General features: G+C 33.2%; 1 protein-coding gene across 7 annotated transcripts in view; it reads right to left on the reverse strand.

Annotated features, from left to right (window-relative positions):
• Nucleotides 1-7,489: 7,489 nt before the first annotated feature.
• The window catches only part of Baz2b (bromodomain adjacent to zinc finger domain 2B), a 274,260-nt gene continuing 254,533 nt past the window's right edge, over nucleotides 7,490-27,216 (reverse strand). For 5 of the 7 annotated variants that reach the window (XM_077802641.1, XM_077802640.1, XM_077802630.1 and 2 more), the window contains 8 exons: nucleotides 26,966-27,121; nucleotides 26,480-26,640; nucleotides 21,354-21,664; nucleotides 20,831-20,966; nucleotides 16,762-16,908; nucleotides 12,984-13,249; nucleotides 12,394-12,537; nucleotides 7,490-8,883 (listed from right to left, as the gene is read on the reverse strand). In XM_077802641.1, coding sequence (XP_077658767.1) covers nucleotides 8,730-8,883; nucleotides 12,394-12,537; nucleotides 12,984-13,249; nucleotides 16,762-16,908; nucleotides 20,831-20,966; nucleotides 21,354-21,664; nucleotides 26,480-26,640; nucleotides 26,966-27,121 — 1,475 coding nt within the window. In that variant the 3' untranslated portion in view covers nucleotides 7,490-8,729. Of the gene's footprint in view, nucleotides 8,884-12,393; nucleotides 12,538-12,983; nucleotides 13,250-16,761; nucleotides 16,909-20,830; nucleotides 20,967-21,353; nucleotides 21,665-26,479; nucleotides 26,641-26,965; nucleotides 27,122-27,216 lie in introns of those variants that run through there. The other 2 variants (XM_077802648.1, XM_077802643.1) reach the window with 2 other exon arrangements.

Consider the following 27,216-nt stretch of genomic DNA (forward strand, 5'->3'; position numbering starts at 1 on the left):
TCAGCATGTAGCCTGAAAAGCTTAGCTACAAAGCTTAGCTCTAGCTGTATCTGGATGCTTTCATCTGCCAGGCACAATGGGGCATGACTGTAATCCCAGCAATTTGGGAGGCTGAGGCAGGAGAATTGACAGTTTCAGCCCATCTTGGGCAACTTAGTAAGACTCTGTCTTGAAATGAAAAATAGAAAGGGCTAGGAATGTAGCCCAATGGTAGAGCACCCCTGGGTTCAACTCCCAGTATATATATAAAAAAAGAAGTTTTCATCTGAAACAAAAGATTTCAAAATAAATGACTTTATACAATAAAATGAACCAATTATCTCACCTAGAAAAATGTTCAGAGGCAGTGTGATTAATTAATTTGATGGTTCGTGTCATAAAGAACCCAAGTTCTTGCCATTTTTCCCCCTCCCATCTCCCCCATCTTCCAGAGTTACTTTTGTCTTCTCTCAGGTTATACTGCACAACTAAGTGATGGCTACAGCAGCTCTAAGCACCCTGGCCACAATCTTTTCCAAAGATGAGCAGTTATGTCCCTTTTGAACATAGATCTTCTATGGACAATTCTCCAGAAGTCTCCCAGAAGACTCTTCCTCATGTTCCATTTCCCATGATTGTATCACATGCCTCCTCTAACCAATCACTCTTAAGAAGAATGGAATTACTACGGTTGGTTTACTAATCAAAATTGACTCCCTGATACATATGGACAACCAATATCAAAAAAAAAAGTGGAAGGAAGGAAGAGACACACAACAGATACAGAATAGGCAATCAAAATTCTTTTGGAAAATATCTGTATAGTAGAAAGGTATTTAACTGAGGTGGGATAATACATTTGAAGTAAGTCACATCTCAATTATATGTAATTTCATAGGTCAATTTTTAATTCTTAAATGTCATTATTCAGTTTTTTTCACTATCAGTTAAATTTACCATACTTGGTTGTGACTTTTAAATGTTAAAAAAAGAAAGTAAGGCACATTTGTTACAGAGATGTTAGGTTATACAGATGATGGAGATGTTAAATTTTTCCTAAATTCTATCCAACCCGAAAGTTACTATATAAAAATTCCTTCAGAATTTCCCCATGTAAAGTGCATTTACTATATATATTTAAATTTATATATATATATTTAAATTTATATTTAGTTTTTTAAATTGTAGATGGACACAATACCTTTATGTATTTTTATATGGTGCTGAGGATTGAACCCAGTGCCTCATATGTGCTAGGCAAGCGCTCTACCACTGAGCCACAACTCTAGCCCTGTTTTAATATATTTTAACAGAAATAGAGTACATTCTATAACTTTTGTGTATATAGGAGTGGTAATGGGGCTTGAACCCAGGACCTTCACATGCTAGGTAAGTGCTCTGCTAGAATCATTTCCCTAACCCTTTTTTAATTTTTGAGACTAGGTTTCAGTTAATTGCTCAGGTTGGACTCAAATTTGTGATTATCTTGCCACAGGCATCACCATCACACTAGGTATCAGCTTTTTTTAAAAAAAAAAACTTAATTTATCAATATTTACATAGATTTACATTTTTTTAAATTTACTGCCCTACCACTGAGTTACATCCCCAGCCCTTTTTATTTTGATACAGGTTCTTGATAGTTGCTGAGCCCAGCCTAGAACTGGTGATCCCTCCACCTCAACCTCCTGAGTAAGCTAGAATTACAGGTGTGTGACACCATGCTTGACTACATTATAATCTGTAATGACTGAATAGATTCTGCATTTGTTTCAAGTCACTTTGGCATTCAAAAGAATTGATATTTGGCACAATGAACATAAAGGTTGTTTTAGTTTTGCATCTAACATTCATAATAAGTTGTAAAAAGCTTCTGGAGTTGAAGGAATAAGTACCTAGCCTCTCAAGGCCTTTTACTATCTCCATGTAAATCAATGTCATACAACTAACTTTTGGTGACCTATAGAACTCATTGGACTTTCCTTTTACCTCAGTCCAAGTTCTATTCCCAATCTATATAAGCCTTATTTCTCTTTAACATTCACTACTGAATTCTGCAAGATTAAAATGCATTCTTTGATATCCATTACTATGATTATCAGAACTATTTTTTAGGATATAATAAGTGTTCAGGGAGAATAAGGGTATTCTTAGAAATTTAGCTTATTAGTTTCAAAAACTGTCTCAATTTAATTTTTTTTAAAAAAGAGTGAATTACATACAATTTCTTGTGTACCCCATAAAGTTTTGCTTTAGGTACCCAGTAAGAACAGCCCAAATGATCTTCATGGGTATGATGGGTAGAGACACTACAAAGAGATATCAGATACTAATTTTGTCACTGCCTCTGCCTGGATTCAAAAGCTAAGGTGCAAAGTTCTTTTTTGTGAAGGTCCAAAAAATCTAAATCAGTTTTTCCTTTAACCCTGGATTTCACCAAGTCCCTATCTACAACACTTTCAAATACTGCTTTTGCTATGATGATTCATAAATTAATGTTGGCTCCAGTAACACCACTGCTGCATTATACACTACCATGGGAGTGTAAACTGCTGTAGTTGTCTATGGACAGCAATATTGGCAAACTCATGGAAAGCTATGGTGTAATCCTCAGCACCACATAAAAATAATACACCTAACAATATAGGGATTCTCCCCTATACATAGCTCTTAGAGAAACTATAATCACAGTGTATTATTTACCTATTGTGTACAAACAAATTACTCAAAACTGAGGGGTTTATAACAACAGCAAACATTTATTATCTCATGGTTTCTGTGGGTCATGAATTCAGGAATCGCTTAGCTGTGAAATTCTGGCTCATCAGGGTCTCTCAAGTTGCAGTCAAGATGTTGGTTGGGAGCCGGGCGTGGTGGCGCACACCTGTAATCTCAGTGCCTCAGAAGGCTGAGGCAGAAGATGGTGAGTTCAAAGTAAAAGTGAGGTACTAAGCAACTAAGTGAGACCTTGTCCATAAAATACAAAATACAGTTGGGGATGAGGTTCAGTGGTTGAGTGCCCCTGAGTTCAATCCCTAGTACTAACTGCCCTCCGGTCTCCACAAAAGGATGCTGGTTGGGGCTTCAGTCATATTTGACTTGGGTTGAAGATCACTTCTAAGATGCATCAGTCACATGGCTAGCAAAGCTGGTGCTAGTGACTGGCTATTCCAAAGGGCTGCTAGAATGTCCTCATAATATAGTGGTTGGCTTTACCCAGAGCAATTGATCCAAGGGAACATGGTAGAATGAACAAATGTATTTTATGTCTAGGATTTGCATGCCATCACTGCCAGATGTAGTCAAAGAGACTAACCCTGATACAATATGAAACATGAAACTAGAAGGCTAGGAATGTTTGGGGTTGTCTTGGAAACTGGCTTCCATATCCAAGGTTATGTGTTACAACAGTCAGTCATGCCAGTAATATAGCAGTGACACACGGTTGCAGACAATTTAGATTTTTGTTCGTAGTGAAATTTGTAAGTAAACTGTGATACTAACTGTGAGAATAACTTGCAGGAATCAAAAGTAACATTTTTTTTCAATTCAAAAGAAATACACAATAAAAAACAGTAAGATTTACAGCATAATTCAACTCCCACGTTTTAAAAACCACTATCTATATATACACAAGTGCGCGTGAGGGCTCATGCATACACATACACATATTCCCATATACATATTTAAAGACATATATGGCTAAATATATACATAAAAGGTCGGCTGGAAAAACATATTAAGGATGGTTATATATGGGGGGGGCTGGGGTTGTGGCTCAGTGGTAGAGCGCTTGCCTCGAACGCGCGAGACCCTATGGTGTAATCCTCAGCACCACATAAAAATAAATGAATAAAATAAAGGTATTGTGTCCAACTACAACTAAAAGTAAATATATTTTTTAAAAAGATGGTTATATATGGGGGAAAGGGAATTGGAGAGAAAGTAAAGAACCAAGAAAAATAAGAGAGGCTTGGCAAGAACAATGTAATGTGTATGCCATGAATTGAGAAGAGTAATTCATTATGTCACTTAACTTGGGTTTTAAGAAAAAACTTTTTTTTTTTTCTGGTAGAGTTGTAATATGACCCAAGCATATCTAAAAGAGATCTTATTGAATGAAGCAGGAGTCCTAGAAGATAAGTCCTTCTCATTTCCCTATGCTGTATTTTTAATAAGTTGCATCCCTGTGAGAAGGAAATTTCAGTTCTCATAAAATACTGTTATAGAGATGTAGAAGTTGCCTTTGCTAAATAAGTGCTGACTCTTCATTGGGCGTGCAGATGCCTTGCACAACTGAAAATGGGATAAAAGCTTGACATCTCCGATTTTATCTTGTATCTGCATCCTTCCCTACCTTAAACTTTAGGTTAGAATATTACTCCACACATAGACATCTTAATCATTTAAGGAGTATTTTTGTTAAAAGCTAGTAATCCTCCTCCTTCAAGGCTGAAGAAACCAAGATAAGAATTAATAAGATATGTTAAGGATTTGCAGGTACTTCATAATCAACCACCACCTTTTACAACATCCTGTTTCACACCACTGGAGTGACATCTTAAAGTCTCCAGTCATTACCCTAAACCTGAAAGAAAACTCAGTCACTGTCTTAGCTAACTCCTCTTGCCTTTCTGACTTATTCTTTCTGAGTTATCCTCTCCTGCAGTCAGCTTGGAGTCCAGGAACAGATATCTCTGATAAACATGTGTGATAAAATTACCTCCAAAGAGCAGCAACTTTCTTATTGCTTGACTAGGCTCCACATGGCCATCATTCTGATATACCATAGTTTGACCAAAACTGTTGACTCTGCATATCTCTTTCTATGCCTCAACCTTCCTTTTGTTTCTTCTCTACATAATCCTGAAGCTCTTGTCAGTCCCAGAAGACAGAGCTGAAGATATAGATCCTGTTTCTTCCCAATCTGGGGTGAATGGCCAAATGTGGTCTTTCGGGATCACCAGAGCCAGCCCCTACTCCCTCTGGTAAACAATTTTCTCCCCTCATCTCCTTAAAATGAAATTCTTTTAACAGAATACAAATCTCTTCAAAAATCTCTTCAATTTTTAAAAGATATTTAAAATGCAAATAATCTTGGGAGAAGTCATCTACAAGTTAAATTTATAATAACAAGCAAATGAAATATCAGATTTCCTTGCTGAGAATGTCTTTAACGAGAGAAGGCTGAAGGAGCAGGATTTTGAATGTCCTGAAAAGACATGGAGTACATGGGATAAAAAAGAGGAGCACAGAGGGATGTATCAAGAACCCCAAACAGATTAGATCCTTCCTAAATTTGAGAAAAATTAGTGATTGTAACAAATTTTATTTGGGAATTGAAAAAAAGAAAAATATCACCTTGGGATGGGGTTGTGGCTCAGCAATAGAGCACTCACCTTCCATGTGCAAGGCCCTGGGTTCAATCCTCAGCATCGCATAAAAATAATAAAACAACTACAACTAAAAAATAAATATTAAATAAAAAATAAAAATATCATCTTCATATTTGTAGTAATTAATTTGAGGTTTAGTTTTTTTTTTCAAAGCAGAGAGTAATTCTGTAATTCTCAGAATCCCTAGATTGGACTTATTAATTTTTACCTATTTAATGTTCACTGCTGTTAACAACTAATATTCTGCCTATATATATTGCTTCTTCTTTCTTCTGGGGTTTAATAATAGTGGATTCTAGTCACCCCTTTGAGAGATAATCTAAATCTAAATTTGAAGGTATGCCAGTTTTTTTTTTTTAAACAAATTACAGGGCATTTAGATTAAAACCAAAAAGGTTCTAGTTAAATCCTAATTAACTTAACGAAAATATGTTGTGCATTCTTGCAATTATGTATGCACTATTGTTAGGATTTTTTTTAACTACAGTACAATAATATTGTTTTTATGGGGAATAAGTCCTAAATACTCCAGGAAGCAATAGGAACCATTTATTGTTGCTAGTATGCTGCCATTAGGGCAGAATGTAAGACATTCTAAAATTCTTAACCTTATATGTTGTACTTTTCTAACAATTTTCTCCCCCCCCCACCCACATCTGTTTGTTTGCAATTAATGTAAGTTTTGTGAAAAAAAGAATCAAAGAGAATAAGCCCAACCTTTTTGGCACCATGAGTACACTGAGTCATTGACATAACAAGTGACCCATGGGCATATGGTAAAAACTGTCACCTAGCTGCAGTGCTTTTGGGTCAATGCCCACTACTACTTCAATAGCTACCTCTCCTTAGTTACAACAATGAAGGTATCAATCCAAAGTAGCCAGTGTTTAACCAAGCTTTCCTTTTTCTCAGAGATATCTTATTTATTTTTAAAAGAAAATTACTATTCTTAGAAATTTATTTGTATATGTATTTAAGCATTTTTATCACCAGACATGTTATTATCAAGTTCCTTATGTATTACCTAATACAAATTAATATAAGCATGTATGACTCATAAGGAAAAAAAAACAAATAAAAAAACCCCCAAACAACAACAATAAAAAACCTCATGAAGAAGAATCCCCATGTAATCCCTGTCAGAACTAAAACCTATACTTTAAGAACTATAATAATTAAAACCAGATATTTTATTCACAGAGCCACCTTGTTCTCTGTTCCACATGGTTATTTTTGTTTAAGCACTAGCCCCTCAAGGCATCACTGCAATATTTGCTTAACTGAAACAGACATATCTATATAATAACAGCTGATTTTCATATTAGTCTTCACAAACAGTCTCAGGATTCTGGGAATTACTCTCTGCTTTGAAGCATTTTCAAGTAGGGGACATTTTCTTCAAAACTTTTATATTTTCTTCACTATTAATAGCAGTGAAGACTACTTATGAGCTGGGGATGTAGCTCAGTGAAGAGCACCTGCCTAGTGAGCACAGGTGATACCCATCACTGCAATGAAATAAAAAAGAAGTGGACATTATCTAAGGTCCGCTTCATAAGGCTGTAAACTTCCTGAGGACAGGTCCTGTCTTAGTTACCAATGATTCCCTGATGTCCAGCAGAAGGCCCAGCAAAGCATCAGTTCTATTTCTTGAATGACTAAATTTGTGTCTCATGGTTTATTATACTAGCTTATATAATCAATTTTTCTTATGACTGAATAAGACAGTGTTAATAGAGATATTTCTCATTTTAGAACAAGATCTTAAAAATGTATACTAATATTTCATATTGAAAATGTGAAACAAGAAATAAAACAAGGTCGAGAAAGGTTTACAGCTTCATGAAACTCAAAGGGTCTCTATATATACCCATCTACTTTCACCCAGCCCAGTGCTCTCTGAACCACACTCCACACACTGGTCCTCCTGTAGGACTCTGTAAAATCAAAATTTAAATTAACTGGCTTTTTGAAACCCATGTATTTTCAAGTTCATTAAGAAAAACTAAAAAAAAAAAAAAACTAGTTTGTAAAAGATTTTTTTTATTGTATCCGTGCCACACATAGTGAAAAATAACACTCCTAAAAAAAAAAAAAAAAAAAAAAGAATGCTACCTTTTCCACAACATTTTATTTTAAATAAAACTTCAAGTACTCTTACATAAGTACAAAAAAAATTCTGATCTATTTGCCTCCAACAGGCCACCACAACACACAGTAGATAAAACACAGTGGTTACAAATGTCTTTTAAATTTATTTCTGAGGCAAGGCAAATGGGAGGGAAATGTCTCTATGAAAAAATACTGTGTGTGTAGGAAATTGTCACGATTTTATTCCACATGGATACAAATGATTATACTTTAATTTAGGCCCTGGTGGCTTAAAATTATATAACAAAATAGAAAAATGGAAAACTAATATCCCCTACACCCTGTTTCAAAGGCAGGCACTACCAAGATTAGGGAGACGCCACAGTGTTGGTAGAGGATAATTACTGTACAAGCTGTATAGCTATCATCACCTTCAGACTAAAATAAGATGCTACAGTCCTTCTAAGGCATAAACAATAATGTCTGCAAACAATATATACACATAATACATATTTAAAACAAGACTTAATATAAACAATAATGAACAGTATATACATGTCAATATTTTTCACTGTCTTGAAATACAATTTAACTACACAAGTGATGCAGCAACATATATATATATATATATGTATATATATATAAATGTACTTGTAACTCTACAGTAAAGTTTATTTTTGGTGCTTTTATAGCACATCAGTGTAAACAGTTTAACTTGGCTTTGTTTTATATTTTAAAACATTCCTTGTTGTATTTTCAAGATTTAAAGCAATTTTCTAGTTCTTCCTTTTCACAGAAAACGAAGATTCTGGATGTGGTATAATCATAAATAATTCATAAAATTAAATACATTCACTAAAAAATAAACTACAAAGTAAAAAAATGAAAAATAGATATTTATTGAGAGGGAAAGGAGAACCATTTCCCACATTAGAGCTCTGGTGTTGAATATTCAGTGCGATTTGATATATTTTAACTGCTATTGCACTATAACACCCTTTCCTTTGAAAATTCTTTGGGTGTGCTTCCCTGTTCTACCTACATTAGCTGATAAATCACACAAACCAATAACCAAAGGTTTTGGTTGTCATAGGAGTGAAGCCTTTAAAAATGGTATATCTTCTGATATTTTCTGATACTTATTTTAAGGAAAAAAAAAGTCATTTTGTATGTGCCTTGCACATTTATGTAAATACAGTTCACATTGCTGGTCTCATTTGTCTTTGTTTAAAAGGAAAAAAAAATAAAGAGAGTATTATAACTTCAGCTCACTTTGAAAGTATCTGTCCATTTTTTTTCAAAATATTTCCTCATATTGTGGCCAGCTCTGCCTATATCAGAATCATCTTCATTAAATGTTTCACAGTTGTCAAAAACAAGCCTGACATCTACAGCAAAGGTTTCAAGGTTTGGATACCTGTAAGAAAACACATAATTAGAGACTGGTTTCATTAGTTATTTTCTGTAAGCAAATGAAATGGTTAAAAAAAAGATGTAAAACAAGAAAACTGAAAGGAAAAAGGCAGTTTAGTATAACTATTTCAACTGATACAAAAATATGTAAACACTTTTATGAATGTAACATTTAACTATACTTGTTTATATACAGATTAAATGGAAAAAAAAAACCCACCCAGATTTCCCTTAAGATCAAGATATTTTTCAATTAACTGGTAATTCCCCTACATCCCATTTCCTGTTTGACTTGTGTCACAATTCTGTTACAGAACTCCTCCTACCTGACTATTTTATTGATTCCTTTGACCAACAGTATTCACTTGTGTATTCTGTTATCCACATTCAAATGGGTTCAGTTGCAGTGAAAAATTATGTAAATGCTTCTTATGCTGTATAATTCTAGGATGTGCTACTTTGGGCTAAATCTTCCCCATTTCTCTTCTCTTTTCAAATATGATCTTTTGCTCAAGCACTGGAGCACCCCACTCCTACTACCATCCAGTGATGGAAGTGAAACTACCACCCAGTTTCACTTTCTGTGGTTTCAGTTAGCCATGGTCAAAAGTGTTAAACATTAAATGGTAAATTCCAGAGGGAGAGAAAAAGCAAGTGTATGTTAACATAACTTCTATTATAGAATATTGTTAAAATTGTTCTATTATTATTGCTGTTGATTTCTTAGTGTCTAATTTATATAAGTTAAATTTTATCATGAGATGTATGTATAAGAAAAAGCATAGTATTATCCATGGTTTGCCCAAACATGGAAGGGGAGAATACTGTATGATGAACCAAAACAAACAAAAACAAAAACAAAAAAACCACCCATAGGAAAAAAAAAACCCAAATCCATGTGCTCTCTCTTTACCAGAGGTAATATTATGAGCGACTGCTCTCTAATAAGATAAAGAGATACTATGACTTCAGGGCTTTTCTAGTGGGATAAGCTCAATTCTCTTTCTTTGCAAGAATACTGAGATGAGAACAGAAAAATAAATGTATCTGACTAAACTTATTAGTGAGAAATAAGTAGTCACTTGCAGCCATCTCTGGCCAATTCAGTACATTTTGGAAGAAGGCTTTTGGAAATTTAAATATTATATTAATTATAATCTACAACAAGCTGTATACTAAAATAATTTAACCATTATAAATACCCTATGAGCCACTAAAGCTTTGAAGCCATGTAAAAGTGGCTTTCTATTTCTTTCATAAAATACCTTGTACAACATTTCACTCCCTCTTCCTAATATGTTCCATACTGAAAGAAATAAAATTTATTTATCTCTGATATGCTAAAGAAGACTGAAGTCAGCCCTTATGTAACTTCATTCATTTTCTTCTTTTTCTGGGGATTATTTACTTTTCTAAAACTTGAGGTAAAGAAATTTATACAACACCAAATAAGTCATTTTGAAGTGGATAACTCAGTGGTATTTAATAGTTATGACACTATGCTACCATCACTTCTATTTCCAAAACAATATCATCATTCCAGAAAGAAAAATTATACCAATAAGCAGTTATGCTCTGTTGCTCCTTCCCCTAGTCCTTGGCAAGCACTAGTCTTGCTGTCTCTATAGATTTACCTATTTTGGATATTTTATGTAATACAATGTGTGGAAATGACTTTTATAAAATATTTTAAAGTTACTTTGAGGAATATTACTCTCCTTTACACTCTTTCTTATGTAAGAAAAAGTTAATAATTAATGTAAAGGAGACCAGAATCTAGTAGAGAATTATAGGTGAGATTCTAGTTAAAAAAGAGTGCAACACTCTATTTGTACCTTTCCTTTAGAAAAGGATGGGAAAGCTAACAGAACCCAGAAAAATTCATTAAAGCAGATATTTCCTTCCCTGTGTTCTATGAACTGTCTAAAAGTTTGAAATAGTTTGTGAGTTTTGTTTCCAACTCATTACTTTGGGTTTAATCGAACAACATGAACTTAGGAGAGCCTGAATCCACAGAATTTCACCTCTCACACAGCTGTCATCACAAGCAGGATTATACTTCTGACATTTACCAGGACTCATTCTCAAAAGCCAGTTTGATTTTGTAGCCTTTTTGGTTATTTTGTGTCAATTTCTAAGCCTGTTTGTTTCGGATATTTTGAGTTTTAGGCTGATCTTCCATCCAGGAATTGGAAGATCATGAATCAAGAGTTAATCACTTATTAAGTTTTCACATGTAGATCTCCGGCCTGGCTGTATTAATTATAAATTCCATTGTACTACTGAAGTGAAGACTTATCTGATTTTTTGGCAGACAGAAAAAGCCATCTCTAGACAACAATTTCTGCTGTTTGGTTCATCTTAAAACCAACAATTTAATGGTTTTCAATGTTTCCTGTGTTTGGGAATATCCCTTCTGTAATTTTTTTAAAAAGTAAAACAAAGCAAATATAATTCTTTGAAAGACAGTTATTTTGTCCTCAAAATAAACTACTACAGTCATTTGTTCAATCCAGCAAATCACTTGATGTGAGAGGGATATTGAACGTTTTAAATTCTACTCAATTCTTCTAAGTGGAATATAAATCCACAAGCACAGTGATATCCACCAAAAGAATGTTATGGAAAAACTATACCACATATAGTATAGTAAAAACAAAATAATATAATTGATATATATATATTATATATATATAGTTATTTTTTCAATGTATATTTCCTTATTTCTACATATTTTTTTTCTGACTTCACCTGAAGTAATAGGCATAGTCTACATTAAGCTAATCTGGTATGTAGGAATAAAGAAAGCAAGGGGAAAATAGGCCAAAGAATACAGCTCTGGGGATCCTGGCCATTCTCACATGGAATGTCTTTGTTCTGCAAGTGAACACCCTCATTTTTGTGGCTCCAAAGTGGGACACTGTCCTAAACCATCTAAATTACACTAATTAAGTGGTAACTCTCTGGCACAATTTTGAGATGGTCTGAAAAAGATCATTAACTAAGGCTAGGAAGTCACTTTATTTTTGGGATAGAATGAAAGCAGAACATAAAATAAAGGAGAAGATTTTCTTATATATCCATAGATGGATTTTCAATATTCTCCAACAACTAATAACACTTTTACTTTTTAAAATTGCCAATGATCTCTTTCTATATGGTAATAATATGAAATATTAATTTTGTTAAATCCACATGAGATGGTGATAATATTCTATTAATGTACAATACAAACTCTAGTTTGTATGTTACTTTGAAAGGTTCCTCTGACCTTTTTCCTTCCCCCCCAGTCTGGTTTGTTGTCAAAAAATGGGTTTATCACACTGTTTTTATTCCTTAAATAATTTTAATTGACTTGTTTTTCATATCTAACTACCCTAGCCAAACATAAGTCCCTCTAAAAGTGGGATTTGTATGTTTGCTATTAAGTAAAATGTCTTTGACTCTCTAGGAAAATGTACAGCTCATATTGGGGATTTGATAAATATTTATTGAACTGAAATGATTTACTTACTGTCCGTTACTCAGTTTCTCTCTAATTGTAGAAAAGTCCATAGGTTTCTTAATAACTTTCTTATAACCAGGTACAAGTTTCAAGTTTACAGGAAGTAGGAAAGGCCAAGCATCCTCATGAGTTTCCATTTCAGTCAGGATCATACTAAAGAAAATGATATTTGAAATCAGTATCTATACTTTAGAATTATGTTTTATTATCATTATTTTTGGTACTAGGGATTTAACCCACTTAACCACTGAGCCACATCCCAGCCCTTTTTTGTTTTTTATTTAGAGACAGGGTCTTGCTGAGTTGCTTAGGGCCTCGATAAGTTGATGGGGTTGGCTTTGGACTCGAAATCCTCTTGCCTCAGCTTCCGGAGCCACTGGGATTATAGGGGTGTGCTATCATACCCAGTAGTCTCTTTCTGCTCTCTTTTAAAAGTAATAAGTCAATGCAAATATATTAAAAAAGATAATATAGCCTTACACTTATACTATACATTTTTATATTTATAAAATTTTAGAAAGTAATCTTTAATGTGGTAAAAATGTTTCTAAAACAAATAAAATGGGATGTTACATAATACATGAAAATTGAAATAATACCTGCAAAGAGCTAGGTCCTTAGAATCATCTCTTTTGGGTTTCTTAACAGAAGAAAAACTTTCTTGTTTTGATAAGTTAATAGAAGTATTTTCCTCCATTTTTCTTTTTTTGAGGTCTTTGTTTCCTCTTTTTAGTGAACTACTTGTAGATGCAGAGTCTTCATCTTCAGTATCCCCTGTTAAAGTTACTTTCTTGCCTTTCTTCGATTCATTAGACTTTTTTCCTTTGACGTTAAGTTTTTTGATTTTTATAGTTTGACCACTTGCCTAGAATTTTTAAAAAGTAAATGAAGTATAAAAAATTGTTTATAGACTTTCTATATTAAGAAATATTAATCCTGATCTAAAGGTTATTTCTATTATTTTCAAGAGAGATCTGTGAATTTCTCCCATAATATAAAACCTTATTAATAAAGCATGAAAAGCCTATTTATCTGAAGAATTCTTAAAATTAGAATAGAACTTATCACAAGTATCCTTTAGACTAGGTCACTAACTGAAAGGGATTTACAGTTGAAAAAAGGACTCTTTTAACAATACAACTGTTCTTAGACACAGGTCTCTCCTTTCCTTTCTTGCTAGAACCAAAATTCAAAGAGGAACTTCAATAGGTCTTAGGAAAAACCTATCAGATTAAGTGTTCAAAGGTTTATATCTGTTATATTTGTATATTTATATAGTAGAATTTGTGAAATGATGGCTCAAACTGAAACAGCCCACAGCATATGCTATTTGGCTTATAGAATGCTTGTAAGAATTCTGAATTTGTTTCTAACATTAAATTTGGGAGGACATATATAAAAATCTTGACATCTCCTGAATTATGAGAAGATCCTATAAGATTGGGCTCACGTTTCTACATGATAAAAAATGGTGGGAGTTGAGTGAATACTATTACATTTAAATGGGAACATAACTTTGTCACAGTGCCCACACTAAGGGTCCAAAAAACTCTTCTGCTATTTACTTGGTTTTTGTAGGCACTATAGTTTGAAACTTCTAGTATGAGTCTGTGTGTGTGTATACACACATCCTTTGATTCCATGATCCTGTGATCACAATTATACATAAATAAATATATACACAGAGTATAAAAATAGCTAACCCTGTTATAGGCAGAAATAACCATTTGAGGGCAAGATGTACAGTATGAATATTTGCACTTAATTATGAATTAAATGGAAATATATTTTTAAAATGTAACTTTTCCTCACACATCAAAAACAGATGATCAGAATCCTGTTTTTTTGTCATAAGAAATATAACGTATAGTTTACTGCATTTAAAAAACAAAAACAAGAACAAAAGCAAAAGTCTAGAAAGCTGCATTCACACCAAAAGACTTGGATGAGATAATATGCCTACTAATAATGTAACACCACTCTGAATGATAGCCAGAACTGTAATTTAAGAAATTTTATTAGAAAAAAAAAACCTCCAACAGCCTACTAAGTGATACCAATAAGACTTAAAAACATTTATCTTTAATACATAAAATATTGAGTAGATTTTCTATAACTTGACAGTTATGAAGCTAAAAGTCATTTATGTATAGCCAGTGAAGATTACTGTTGAACTACATTTAATTATATATGACAAAAATGATCAAGTAATAAGAAGTCAAAAAACAACTACTATTGAATAACATGCCACTTAGGCACTTATAAAACATGGTCTAAAATATAATACAATTTTATTATAAATACTTTACAGAACTCTACATTTATTAAAAAAAAACTTTCCCACACATGATCTTATTTTATCCTCACAAATTCCTACAAAGTAGATATAATCTCATTTTACAGATGATAGCCCCAAGTTGAGATCAGATCAAGCAGGTGGGAAAAAAAAATCAGCAAAGATTGAGAAGGAACAAAAGGAGGAATAAAACCTGGCAAGTATGGAATCTGAGAAGTTAAGTAAAAAACAGTGTTTCAAAAGAATGAAGGACTGTTCAACTGTATTCACATGTAACTGACAGGTCAAATAAGCTAAGCACTGATCAAATTTGTGGCCATGATGAGAGCTATTTTGGAGAAGCTGTGGAATTGACTAAAATAAGTTCAAGAGTGAACTGGGGTTCAAAGTTGGGGCATTGTTCCTTGGCCTTCTGGCTAAGATCAAGTGTAGAGAATCAGAACAGAAAACTTTCCAAGAAATTTTCTGTGTAAAGGGAATGAGAGAGACAAGGGAAGTGGATCAAGGGAGAAGTGAAAGCAGAAGGTTTTTCTTAAGATGAGAGAAAAAGTAGGATATGTCAATAGATAGGTAAGATGAAGCAGGTGAAGAGGAGAAACTAAAGATGTAAAGGGAGAAGAGTAGTTCTGGAGTAATGTTCCTAAGGAGGTAAGAGGGATGGCCCCTGAGGCATGAGTAAGGAAACTGGCTCAGTTAGGAGCACCAGAAGCTAAGGGCAACAGGAGAGAAGGTAAGGATATGAGCCCTGATGCTGAAGGATGATACATGTGGTTTTCTTCCAAAGGCTTCCATTTTCTCAATGGAATGAGAAATAAGATCATTATCTCAGAATGGATGGAGGGAACAAAACTGGAAATAAATCATCAGACATTATTAAAGGCCTGATTAGCACCTTGTATTTAAAGGGCTGCATTTTGTATTTCAGGCAAAAACGTGTACGAATGTTCATATCAGCATTTTTCTTATAACTAATAAGTGCTAGAAAAGACAGAGTTGGATTAACTAGAATAATAGTTTATTTCATAAAGTGAGAGAGAAGCAAACAGTAAATTCAATGTTTTATAATATGTAGATTATGATAATGGAATATTGACATAAGTCAGATTAGGTGGAAAGAGAGGACACGAAGGGAGAAGAGAGTGAAAAGGTCTTAAGATAAATATATTGAAGGTTCAAGTGAGATCAAAGGATTACTGGAGGACTAGAGGGAGTGAACTGGAAAGAAAGGGTACAATAGACAAATGGAAATTTGGACTTCAGTCTTTGGAGAGGCAGTAGTCAATAACTTAAACTTGGGGAACAGTGACTGGGGGATAGAGAATACCTAACAAAAAGTGTGACCTTGAATATATGTTGATCCATAAAATTTCTTATTCCTTTACCTTTTAATTACCAAACCCATTTCTTTCTCTTTTATTGTATTGCTTCTCTCTTAATTGGTATGAGAGTTCACAGGTTTCTATTTCAAATGTGACTAGAAAATTATGTTAAACACAGATGCTTATTACCATAAGATCTAGCAATTCTACTTTTAGGTTTACACCCAAAAGAACCAAAAACACATATTCAAGCAAAATCTTGCATGTGAATGTTCAAAGCAGACTATTCGTAGCAGCCATAAGGTGGAGACCACCATCAGCTGATGAATGGATAAACAAAATGTAGTAAAACCATACAATGGAATAATACTTATGTCTAAAAAGGAAGTAAGTAATCGATGAACTTTAAAAAAACATTGTGGTAAGTGAAAGAAGCCAAACACTAAAGGCCGTATATTGTATGATTAAATTTATATGTAATGACCAGAATAGAAAAATCCATAAGAAATAGGGATTACCAAATACTAGAGGTAGAGAGGTACGGGAAATTCCTGTTAACAGGTACAAAGGGTTCTTTCTGGGGTTATGAAAATGTTCTGAATTAGTGGTGGCATTTGTACAACTTTGTGAGTACAATAAAAACCACTGAATTGTTAAGATGGTGAATTTATGGTATGTGAATTGTACCTCACAAAAGAAACTGCCATAAAAGTCTGCATTTCGATCTTGTTATTAAAAAGTTTAGTTCTACATCAGTCTTACCTTAGCAATGCAAGCTGGACAGAACCAGTCCCCATCTGGTATAGTTGTAATCTTGGGTCTATGGCAGTAGGTATGACAGCCTTTGTCACAGCCATCACAAAGGAGAAGTAGTTCTTCATTATCTCCTTTTCGACATATTTGGCAGTACTATAATATATGAAAAATTATTTAGAATTAACCCTCTGCTATGAATAATAGTTACTGGGATGTTATATACACCATAATTTTTCATTTATATTAGTAATGAACATTCCGCTTGCTAACAAATATACAATAGCCATACACATCTATGTATCTCTCGTTACACAGATATGGACCACATGACGGGGTGAGCAGTTCTATTGGGGTCAATGCACATTTCAGGTACACTGCAAAGAACAAAGCTAGAAGTTGAATGCCTGCACACACTTCAGAAGCATGTATACATTAACATATGAAATATTAACATGACATTAGAGCACATAAAGCAATGAATAGCTTTAATACATGGTGTTTTAAAATGTGTTTCATTTTTTGCTTATCTTAGCATCCTCATGATATTCTGAGAAAGAAATAAGAGTTAATTTTGAAGATCAAGATTAAGAAACTTGTATTAGTATATAATTATATACAATAATAAAAGATATCCCTAGGCTTTATCCACCTATGTCTTGTGATTCACTAAGAAATGTGCCCAAACCAGGAAAGTTGGAAAATTGACTGAAATCAAACATATGCCACACGAGTAGAAAATTAATTTTATGAAATGATTTCAAAAGAAAATATAGATAGAATATATTAAAGAATTTAAGAGGTCATGATTTGTTTTTTAGAACCCACAATATAATCATTTCTTCTTTATTGAAAAAATCTTTTATTACTAAGAGATTTTCTTCCATGCATACATATTTTGTATAGCAAGTTTCACAAAGGAAAAGAAGAAAAGTTAGTCAAGTAAAAACAAAAAAATAGTAAGCACTAATTTTTTTTGATGTTTACTTCAAATTCTAGTCATAGTTGAAAGTGTCCTGCAATTAATATTTTAAAAAATGAAAACATTTAAGCTGAATTTCATTTATACTAATTTAAAGTTAACTATTTATATAACCTTAAACTTGGTTTGTTTACTTATTAATTGTTTAATTATTATTTATTATTACATCTGTCTTGGAAAGTCCAAAATAGTCAATATGTATAACAATGATAGCTTAAGAACCTTAAAAAATACATACTATTCAGGCTAACAAATATCTATCCAATACATTTACTGTATATGTAATATTAAAATTAGCAGCAAAAGCAGTTGAGTTTCATATTTCAATAAGTATCTTTTTTTAATATTTACTTTTAGGTAGACACAATATCTTTATTTTATTTTTTTTAGAGATGCTGAGAATCGAACCCAGTGCCTCACCATGCTAGCTAGGCGAGTGCGCTACCACTTGAGTCACATCCCCAGCCCAATAAGTATCTTTTTTATGAACTTCCTAATACTATTATCACTAAATACTATAAGATGGGGTTAGTTATTTTGCAAAATGAGTTACATCTTTAAAACATCTATTGTAGAAACAGAAACATCATTGAGAAATTCAGAAGATTATATTTAAATCCCTATAATATTAAAAAATCAGATTTCATGATGATGCGTCAATTCTGCTTTTTACAATAGATAACTAAAGATATTGTAAAGTCTGTTTTACCTCTCATGTTTGTGATTTAAAATTAATTTTGATACATTTAAAGAAAAGAGTGAGTGCTGGGGTTGTGGCTTAGTGGCAGAGCGCTTGCCTAGCTGTATGAGGCACTGGGTTCAATCCTTAGCACCACATACAAAAATAAGCAAATAAAATAAGCAAATAAAATAAGTTTTGAAAAATCAGTAATAACTCACGATGTTAGAGGAAAAAATGTATTAATATTTGGTTTGAATACCTGTTATTAAGAGTTAAAAATAGTGGATGTTGCCTATTATTTAACATCAACAATAGCATATTGTGGGCAGCAAATTGACAGATGCTTCTTTCCTGGTAAGCTAGGTCTCTGGCTAAGAGAGCATTTCTAAAGGTACTGAACACGTCAACATGTTACTTGAATTTATTATGAGAACTATTATAGACACTGTTACCTCTTTAATTTAAGGTTATGTAGTGCTTATTGATTTTTTTCTTTTGTACTGGGGATTGAACCCAGGGAGGCTCTACCGCTGAGATACATCCCCCATCCTTTTTATTTATTTTTTTATTGTGAGGGTCTTACTGAGCTGCTAAAGCTAGCCTCAAACTTGCCATCTTCCTGCTTTGGCCTCCCAAGTAGCTGGGGTTACAGGTATGCACTACTGCAACTGGCTTGTTAATCTTTAAATACGAAATTCTCACCTTCTTTTAAAAGCAGTTCTACAGCAAATAATGTTTTTAATCTTACCTTTCCCTTTTCCCTTTTCCCTTTTTCCTTTCCTTTCCTTTCCTTTCCTTCCTCCCCTCCCCCTCCCTCCCTCCCTCCCTCCCTCCCTCCCTTCCTTCCTATCTTTTTGCAGTGCTGGGGAGTCAAACCCAAGACCTTGTTTAGGCAAGTGTTATTCCACTGAGCTGCAGCACCAGCTTGCAAATAAAGTATTATTAGACATTTTTTTCCAAATTGAGGATTATGAGACGTAGAGTTAAATGATGATAAAAGCATGTTAATAACATACGTAAGGTTAATGAATTTGTGAAAATGGAAGGAATGCTTTAGATTGTAGAAAGTAAATAATATAAGAATAGATTTTATTTGTTTAGGTTTACAGCAAAATTCACCATATCATGATTATTATTTTGGTGTGGATAGAAAAAAAAATCTACAAGTTTCATTTTGATGTAAAACTCAGTCTTTTTGATAATTATCACCTATATTTCAGCAAATACATTTGTCCAACGTGACTTTAAAACTCATTTTAATAATAATTTTTAGAAGAAAAAATATTTTTACCCAGTATAAATGCTGTCAGATGAACTGAACAATATCTTAAAACTTATAGTGTATTCAAATTTGGTTGAGAAAGACCTAAATTTGAGCATATTTTACAAATTCCATTACATGTTAGGAAGTTAGGAAGAAGTAAAAAAGAAAAAGAAAAACCACACATAGAAGAAAAATGTATCTGTATAAAATGTATTAGGCCTTGAGTAAGTCTATGCATAGAGCTAAAAATGAATGAAAGAAAGATAAATTATTTAAGGATCTTTCCTTTGGGGAATGACTATTTAAGTAAAGGAATTTTACTTTCAACCATTCATGAAAACAAATTTCAAATGTTTAAATTTTAAAGCAAGTTCAAAAGTAAATGTTAAAGTGATTCATAAAAGTCTACATATATTGGATAATTCTGTATATGATATAGAAAGTAGACAAGAGGGACACTTATACATGGTTAAAAATAAGTCTGACTTCAGAATATAAATCTTTTGAATACACAGCATTTTGGAGCTTGGGACAAAGTAGAAGCTTACTATAGGACAATAATTAATTGGGCTAATAATAACTAATTGAAATTGTACATAGAAAGTGAAAAACCAGTTTTAATCACTGTAGGAAAGACTAAAAGATCTACTCTCCATATAACTATATTAGATTCAAACACAAAACTGAAATTAGAGCTGTGTTCATTTTGGATTTATTTATCTGAGGACTTTTTAGCAGTAAAGATATGAAAACTGATAGAAAAATAAAACATTTTAGGAATGCAGTAGTTATAGGTAATGTTAGCAACTGGAATGTTGACAAGAGTGAAAGGACCTTCAAAATTATTTAGATTAACAACTGAGTGATACCAGCAGAATGTAGAAAACAACTTAAGTTAGAATTATAAACAACATCAAAAAGAGGCAGAAGCAAGATTTAAAAAAAATCAAAGGCAACAAATTTAGTAGGTTCCTTCAAAAACTCAAGGAGGAAATTATTAAATTTTTATATGGTATTTAAGAATTAGACAAACTCTCTAGTACAGCATAAATTACTGTGACAGTAGCTAATATAAAATTAAGATCTGGAGGTTGGAAAAAAACAAGACAAAGTAAATTAGTTATAGTATTTCTTAAATAAAAACACTTACAACTTTCATAATTGATTTTTCCCATGCTATTGATTTCTGTAATTGCTGAATGCACAGTGCTACCTGTGCAGCACTGCGAGCTTCTGATAATGCCCTTCTCCATACCCTGAGCCCTGGAGCAATATCCTCTTCAATTCTGCATTGAAATATAGAAAAATTAAGTAGGTCATATCCACATTTATGATCACTGAATGTGAAACAATCATCACACTGAAAGCCAAGCAATGACAAAAACATGTAACAGCCAATAAGTATAAAGTTTAAGCAACTAAATTTGATGTAGTGCACAGACTGTGGCTACGTGCCTTAAAGCTTAGTCACAACCAGGTAAATGTAAGATCACTTTGCAGGATTATCAATGCACATAACAAAAAAAAAAATGTTTTTACAAAGCACCATGCAAATAGCATGATCCATATGGACCACAGACATACAAGAAGATACATAGATAACAGGCAATAGAAAATAGGCTCCATTTAGCAAAGAAGCACAATAATTTTTCAAGTTAATCTCAATAACCTACCCGTCACCATCACCACTAATGGATGGTGCAGGAGCAGGGACAGTAACTGTGCCCACATTATCCAGTTTGATCTGAATGGTGGTACTTAAGGGGCTCTTCAGATACCTTCTTTCAATGTTCCGCTCCAAATCAGCCAGCCTGGTTACAGCTATATCTAGGGGGTTGTCACTCTTCCGTTCTAGTGCATTTACACTGTTTTCTTCTTCTCCAGTAAGTTCTCCATCATGCTCCTTGCACAATTTAGTAAATGATTTATGTTCAAAATATACCAAGTCCTCCCTTTCTGATGCAGGCTCTGGACACATCCAACCCTACATATCAAGAAAATAATGTCATTATGGTTTCTTCTTAAAAATGCCTGATGGGTGAATTACCTTTATTAAAAATACAGCAGCAGACACCGGCAGATATCAGGGATCTTTACTAAAAGTTTTTAACCTCAGGTTTCCTAATGCTAGGTTAAAACAAGAACAAAAAAATTAAAAAACTAAAAGAAAAGAAAAAAGGACAAGAAAAAAGAAAAATTAAAAAAGAAAATTTATCTACTTTTGATATTATGAAAGGTATAATAAAAATCAGCAAAGTATTCCAAAAGATTTTAGACAAATATGCTTATTAATTTCATGGGCCTACTTAGATGGAAATGTCTCAGTGGTCTGTGAACTTTGCTTTCTGTTTTCCTACTATCCACTACTCTTCTATGCAGGTCCTTATACTCACCATTTTCCTTTAGTTGCAGGGGCTTTGCATAAACCTTTGTCATTATAGCTTTACCCTGTTTTTTCTTTTCAACTAGTTTTTAATGTACTCATCCGCAGCTTTCAAAAATTTGCTTTAACATGAAAATCCCGTGAGGGGAATTCTTCCCTGACATCCTTCTGGAAGTAAGACCCCATTACATGCTCACATAGGACCACATGATGCTCCTCAGTCTCCTCAGGTCAATTTTATAGTAGCATTACTATTGAATAATTTCTTTCTACCTTAAAATTCCCGAAGGCAGGGACTATGCCTGTTTTTATTCATTTATCTCTAGTATAGTGAAGGCAAATAAAACATAGATATTGATTGAATAAATGAATGCTCTTATAACTTAGTTTACTTACAGTGATCTTCTGAATGAAAATCTCAAAGATTCCCCACTTTTTAACAAAGTCTCAGATCTTTTTTTAAAAAAATATTTTTAGTTGTAGATGGACACAATACATTTTTTTTTATGTGGTGCTGAGGATTGAACCCAGTGCCTCACATGTGCTAGACAAGTGCTCTACCACTGAGCTGAAACCCCAGCCCCAAAGTCTTGAATCTTATCAGGGCATTGAAGTACCTCAATCTACCTTTTTTTTTTTTTTTTCCCCATTCACACATCCTGTGCTGCAGTCAAATTTCATGATTCCTTGCTTCACAAATATGATACATTTCCTGATGCTGGTGCTCTCTCATGCTGGTTCCATTTCTTAGTACATATTCTCCAGTCTCTGACAAAACCTTAACTCAATTTCTACATGAAATCTTCCCTGAACTCTTCCATATCTCCATCAGAAGTCTTTATTTTTTAAATTCAGGCATTACTCTGTACTTCTCTATGATTAGAAGTTAATAATAGATTCTGCAATATGTATATATATCTTACCTTCCTCTTAAATACAAGCTTTCTGAGGGTAAGAAATCCTCAGAAGTTAGGTAATGTTAACCCTAACCACATTTTATTCAGTTTTGTGTTGTCTTCTGTCTGATATGAAATTGATATTTAACAAATGCATGTTAAATGAAAAACAGAAAAAAACTTTTAAATTAAATCTCTTTAGAGATAATTATTTTATCCTATATATTAGGATTAAGCCTCTCCCTTTTTCTCAATAGGATATTTATATTCAGGAAAGGATGGAGCCCAGGTGTGTCTCAGTGGTACAGTGCTCACCAAGGATGGAATTATGTATGATACACATGAGTGCATTAGGTATAGTTCATGTCCAATGAACTTCCTTCCCACATTCTGAAAGAGATATGAAATTATTAAATAGAGAACACCATGCAAACATAGTATATCTTGATGTCTGCAAGGCAACTGACAAAAAAAGACTAGCATTAGAAAAGCCTAGATGGTTGAAAACTATATCCAAAAAATTTGGTAATTAACAGACCTTGTCATTTCAGAAAAGGTCCTTAGTGCCACTTCCTAAAGGTTCTACATTTGATTTCTCTTGTTTATGAATAACTTAGTTGGTTCCTATAGACCTTCAGGTACTGTGAAAATATGCAGGAATTTTATTTATTTATTTATTTGTTCTTTTGTTATCAATGACAGTAGAATGTATTTTAACATAGCATACATACATGGAGTATAACTTCCCATTCTGTGGTTGTACATGATGTGGAGTTACACTGGTCATGTATTCATATATGAACACAGTAAAGTTATGTCTGATTCATTCTACTGTCTTTCCCATTCCTATTCCTCCTTCCTTCTTCCCCATCCCTCTACCCCAATCCTGTGAACCTCTACTCCTCCCTCAACCCCCCAACCCCCAACCCATCTATTGTGAGACACATAAGCAAAAATTTTAATACTGTTAATGAATAAAAATATTCATATGCTAAAAAGTATACTCAAATGAAATTAATAAAAAATATAATCATGATAAATTCAAATTGCAGCTTTGAAGTTTAAGCAACTAATCATAAAAATACCACATGTGACAGAAGTCACTGAAAGTATTCTGAAAGAGGCTCAGAGGTTTTTGTTACAGTGCCTATTAAGTAAAGTATGATGTGGAGGCTAAAAGGGTGGTACAAATTCAGATAGCATTAATAGAAGTGTAATGCCAGCTGAAGGAAAATAAAATTCCCATGCATGCATTTAGACATCTCTGCATACATTTATGAATACAATATTTTAAGTGGATATTGATACTGGTGCCATTCAAAAGAGAAACATGAACCTGGAAACTATTCCATAGGACAAATGACTGAAGGAATTAATTAGCTTATAAAAGAAATGACTTAAAAGAGACTAAAGGGTGGTCTTTAGAGAAATGGAAGTAATTAGACATTTTCTATACTCAACACAGATCTAGGACTAGGACTCACAGATATTTCTACAATATAAAAATATTTGTAGACATGAATGCACCTAAGTAGACCAAGGCCACTTGCTTAACCACCTGTGCCATTGCAATGACTAGTTCCCCAGGCTAAACATATAACTATTTTTTTTTTTTTTTTGCAAAGCGGGTGGGGGGTTACTGGGGATTTAACTCAGGGGCACTCGGCACTCGACCACTAAGCCACAACCCCAGCCCGATTTTGTATTTTATTTAGAGATGGGGTCTCACTGAGTTGCTTAGCACCTCACTTTTGCTGAGGCTGGCTTTGAACTCACAATCGTCCTGTCATAGCCTCCTGAGCTGCTGGGATTTCAGGCATGTGTCATCACACCTGGCTTTATATAACTAATTTTTAAGAAAAAAATATGAAATTCTCTACAGATGTTAAAACAATGTTTTGTGGTTAACTTCATCACCGTCTTCATCACTTGTATTCTTAGACTTTTTAAGACTACTATAATTACAATTCAATTCTTAGAATAATACAAAATAATTCAGAAGTCCTTATTGTTAGGATGTTAAGACATCTTACTTAAACAGCAAATCCCACTTTAATAACATTTAAGCAGCCAGCAATGTGAAGAAGTCCATGCATCAAAATCTGAGTATGTCATTAGGAAAATGTTTCAGGACTACCCTCTGAACAAACATAATTTAAAAAAGTTTAATGATATGCTTTCCCAACTGATGGTCAATTAGAATTGGCAAATTAGATGGAAAAAAAGCTGGAGGAAAACAGGAAACATTTTAACTAGTAAGTAGTAACTGACCACAAGAGAGAACAAAAACAGAGAAGCAGATATGATAGCTTAGAAAGTAAGGTCCTGTACACCACATTTAGTTTAATGGCAAAACCTTTTCACCTTTCCTGAGGGAATCATTATCTAATAATTGGTCTTCATACTAATGATCCTGTCACCAAGATAATTTAAATTACACTAATTATTCTCAATTTAAGAAGGCAGTAAAATGTATAACCTAAGAGATTCAACAAACATGTTAAAAATTATGGCACTAAATGGAATAATTTTCATTTCTGCAGAAAATTAACTTTGAGGAAGAGTTCATTTGTTGAAGATGCCAGATGAATGAGGCATTTTTATATTGTGTTATAGTATCAGGAGGAGGAGACATATAGTTTGCTAGCATGATAATTTAAGCAAATGATAAATTTAGCTTCCCAACATTGATAACTATGTTTGTGGCAAGAAAGGGATATTTTTTTATCTCTTGAAAACTATATTTTTTGAAGGTCCTTAAAACTAATTATGAAACAAAATTTTAATTATTATGATAGTATTAGGCCACAAATTTCTCAATCTGAATAAAATATGAAATTAAGTAAAATTAGAGAGACTAAATTTTGTGAAACCGCAGATGTCTCTGCTTTTCATGTTTATTCATTATCCATTTACTCGTACAGATAACAACACCTTATTATCAATTCAAGTAACCTTTCCATCCCTGTTTGCAAGACCAAAAATTCTTGCACAAAAGTAAAGCTTTCTTTCTGCCTAATCACTTCTGATCATGGCCTATGACATGGTAATACCCATTTTAAACTACATAGAGTAAAAGGCTGACATATAAGACATTTGTATCCTGATCCTATATGAAATACTACAGTAGGAATTTGATGAGATTTATTTTAGAACACTACATTTATCATGGGGAAAACAATGAATTTTGCTTGAGGTAAAGAACTCCATACCACAAATAATACCTGAATACCATTAAGGGGGTGATAAGATCTAGTAAAAAGCATGTAGGCTCTGGGTTAAACAGATTTAGTTTGAATCCACATTTAGCCACTTACTTATATGACCGTTGGCAGGTTACTTACTCTGAGCCTGGTTCCTTACCTGTAAGATGGGTAAAATTAACTCAGGACTATTTTAAGAATTAAATGAGATAAAGTGAAAACATTTAGTACAGTAACTGGCATATATTAGGCATATAATAAATATTAGTTACCTTCCATTAGCCTAAAAAACAGATTTTATACCAAGTCAATTTTACCTTCACTTGCAAACTTGCTGATGCAACTCTCCTTTCTAGATCTTCTACCTGTTGAAGGATACTCAAGTCCATTTCCATTGCTTGTTCTTCTACTGACCAGTTTTCCACAATATCTCGTGTTACCTGGCTTTCTTCATTTTCATTTAATTCAATAATAGCAACTACATTTGAAAAGAAATTCATTTTAAAATCCACTTTATTTTCCTCTCCTCAGTGATCAGAAAGTGAATAAAATCATGTACATCTAACTTAACAATCATAAGCAGGCAGTTTACTCTAAAAAAGGAGAAACACTTTTTCTAAGAGACAATACTGTTCAGGTGCTAAAAATTATAATAAATATTTATTTAAGAAATGTAAATAGTTACTGTTGAACAACATTGAAAAAACTAGCAATAATAGAATTAAGACATATCAAAATGTTTTAGGATAAAAGAATTAACTGTCATAACTATACAAGAAAGCAGAAGTCTTTTAGGCACATACCATCCTTGTTCTTGATACATGCTTGAGTAATATAATCCAAGTGTTTCTGAATTTGTTTTTGTAATGCCTTTTCTCTGATTCCTCTGAGATGTAGCACCTTGAGCAAAGTTTTCAGGTCCTCCGGGTCAATAATCCTCCACCAACCAAACTGCATTTCTACGTCAAAATATGTAGATCTTTTACAAATATTTTGAATAGGAAATAATGGCACAAAACAAATCTAAAGATTTATTAACTACATATAAACTCAC

This window comes from Urocitellus parryii, chromosome 1 (assembly GCF_045843805.1).
Source record: "Urocitellus parryii isolate mUroPar1 chromosome 1, mUroPar1.hap1, whole genome shotgun sequence".
Classification (NCBI taxonomy): domain Eukaryota; kingdom Metazoa; phylum Chordata; class Mammalia; order Rodentia; family Sciuridae; genus Urocitellus; species Urocitellus parryii.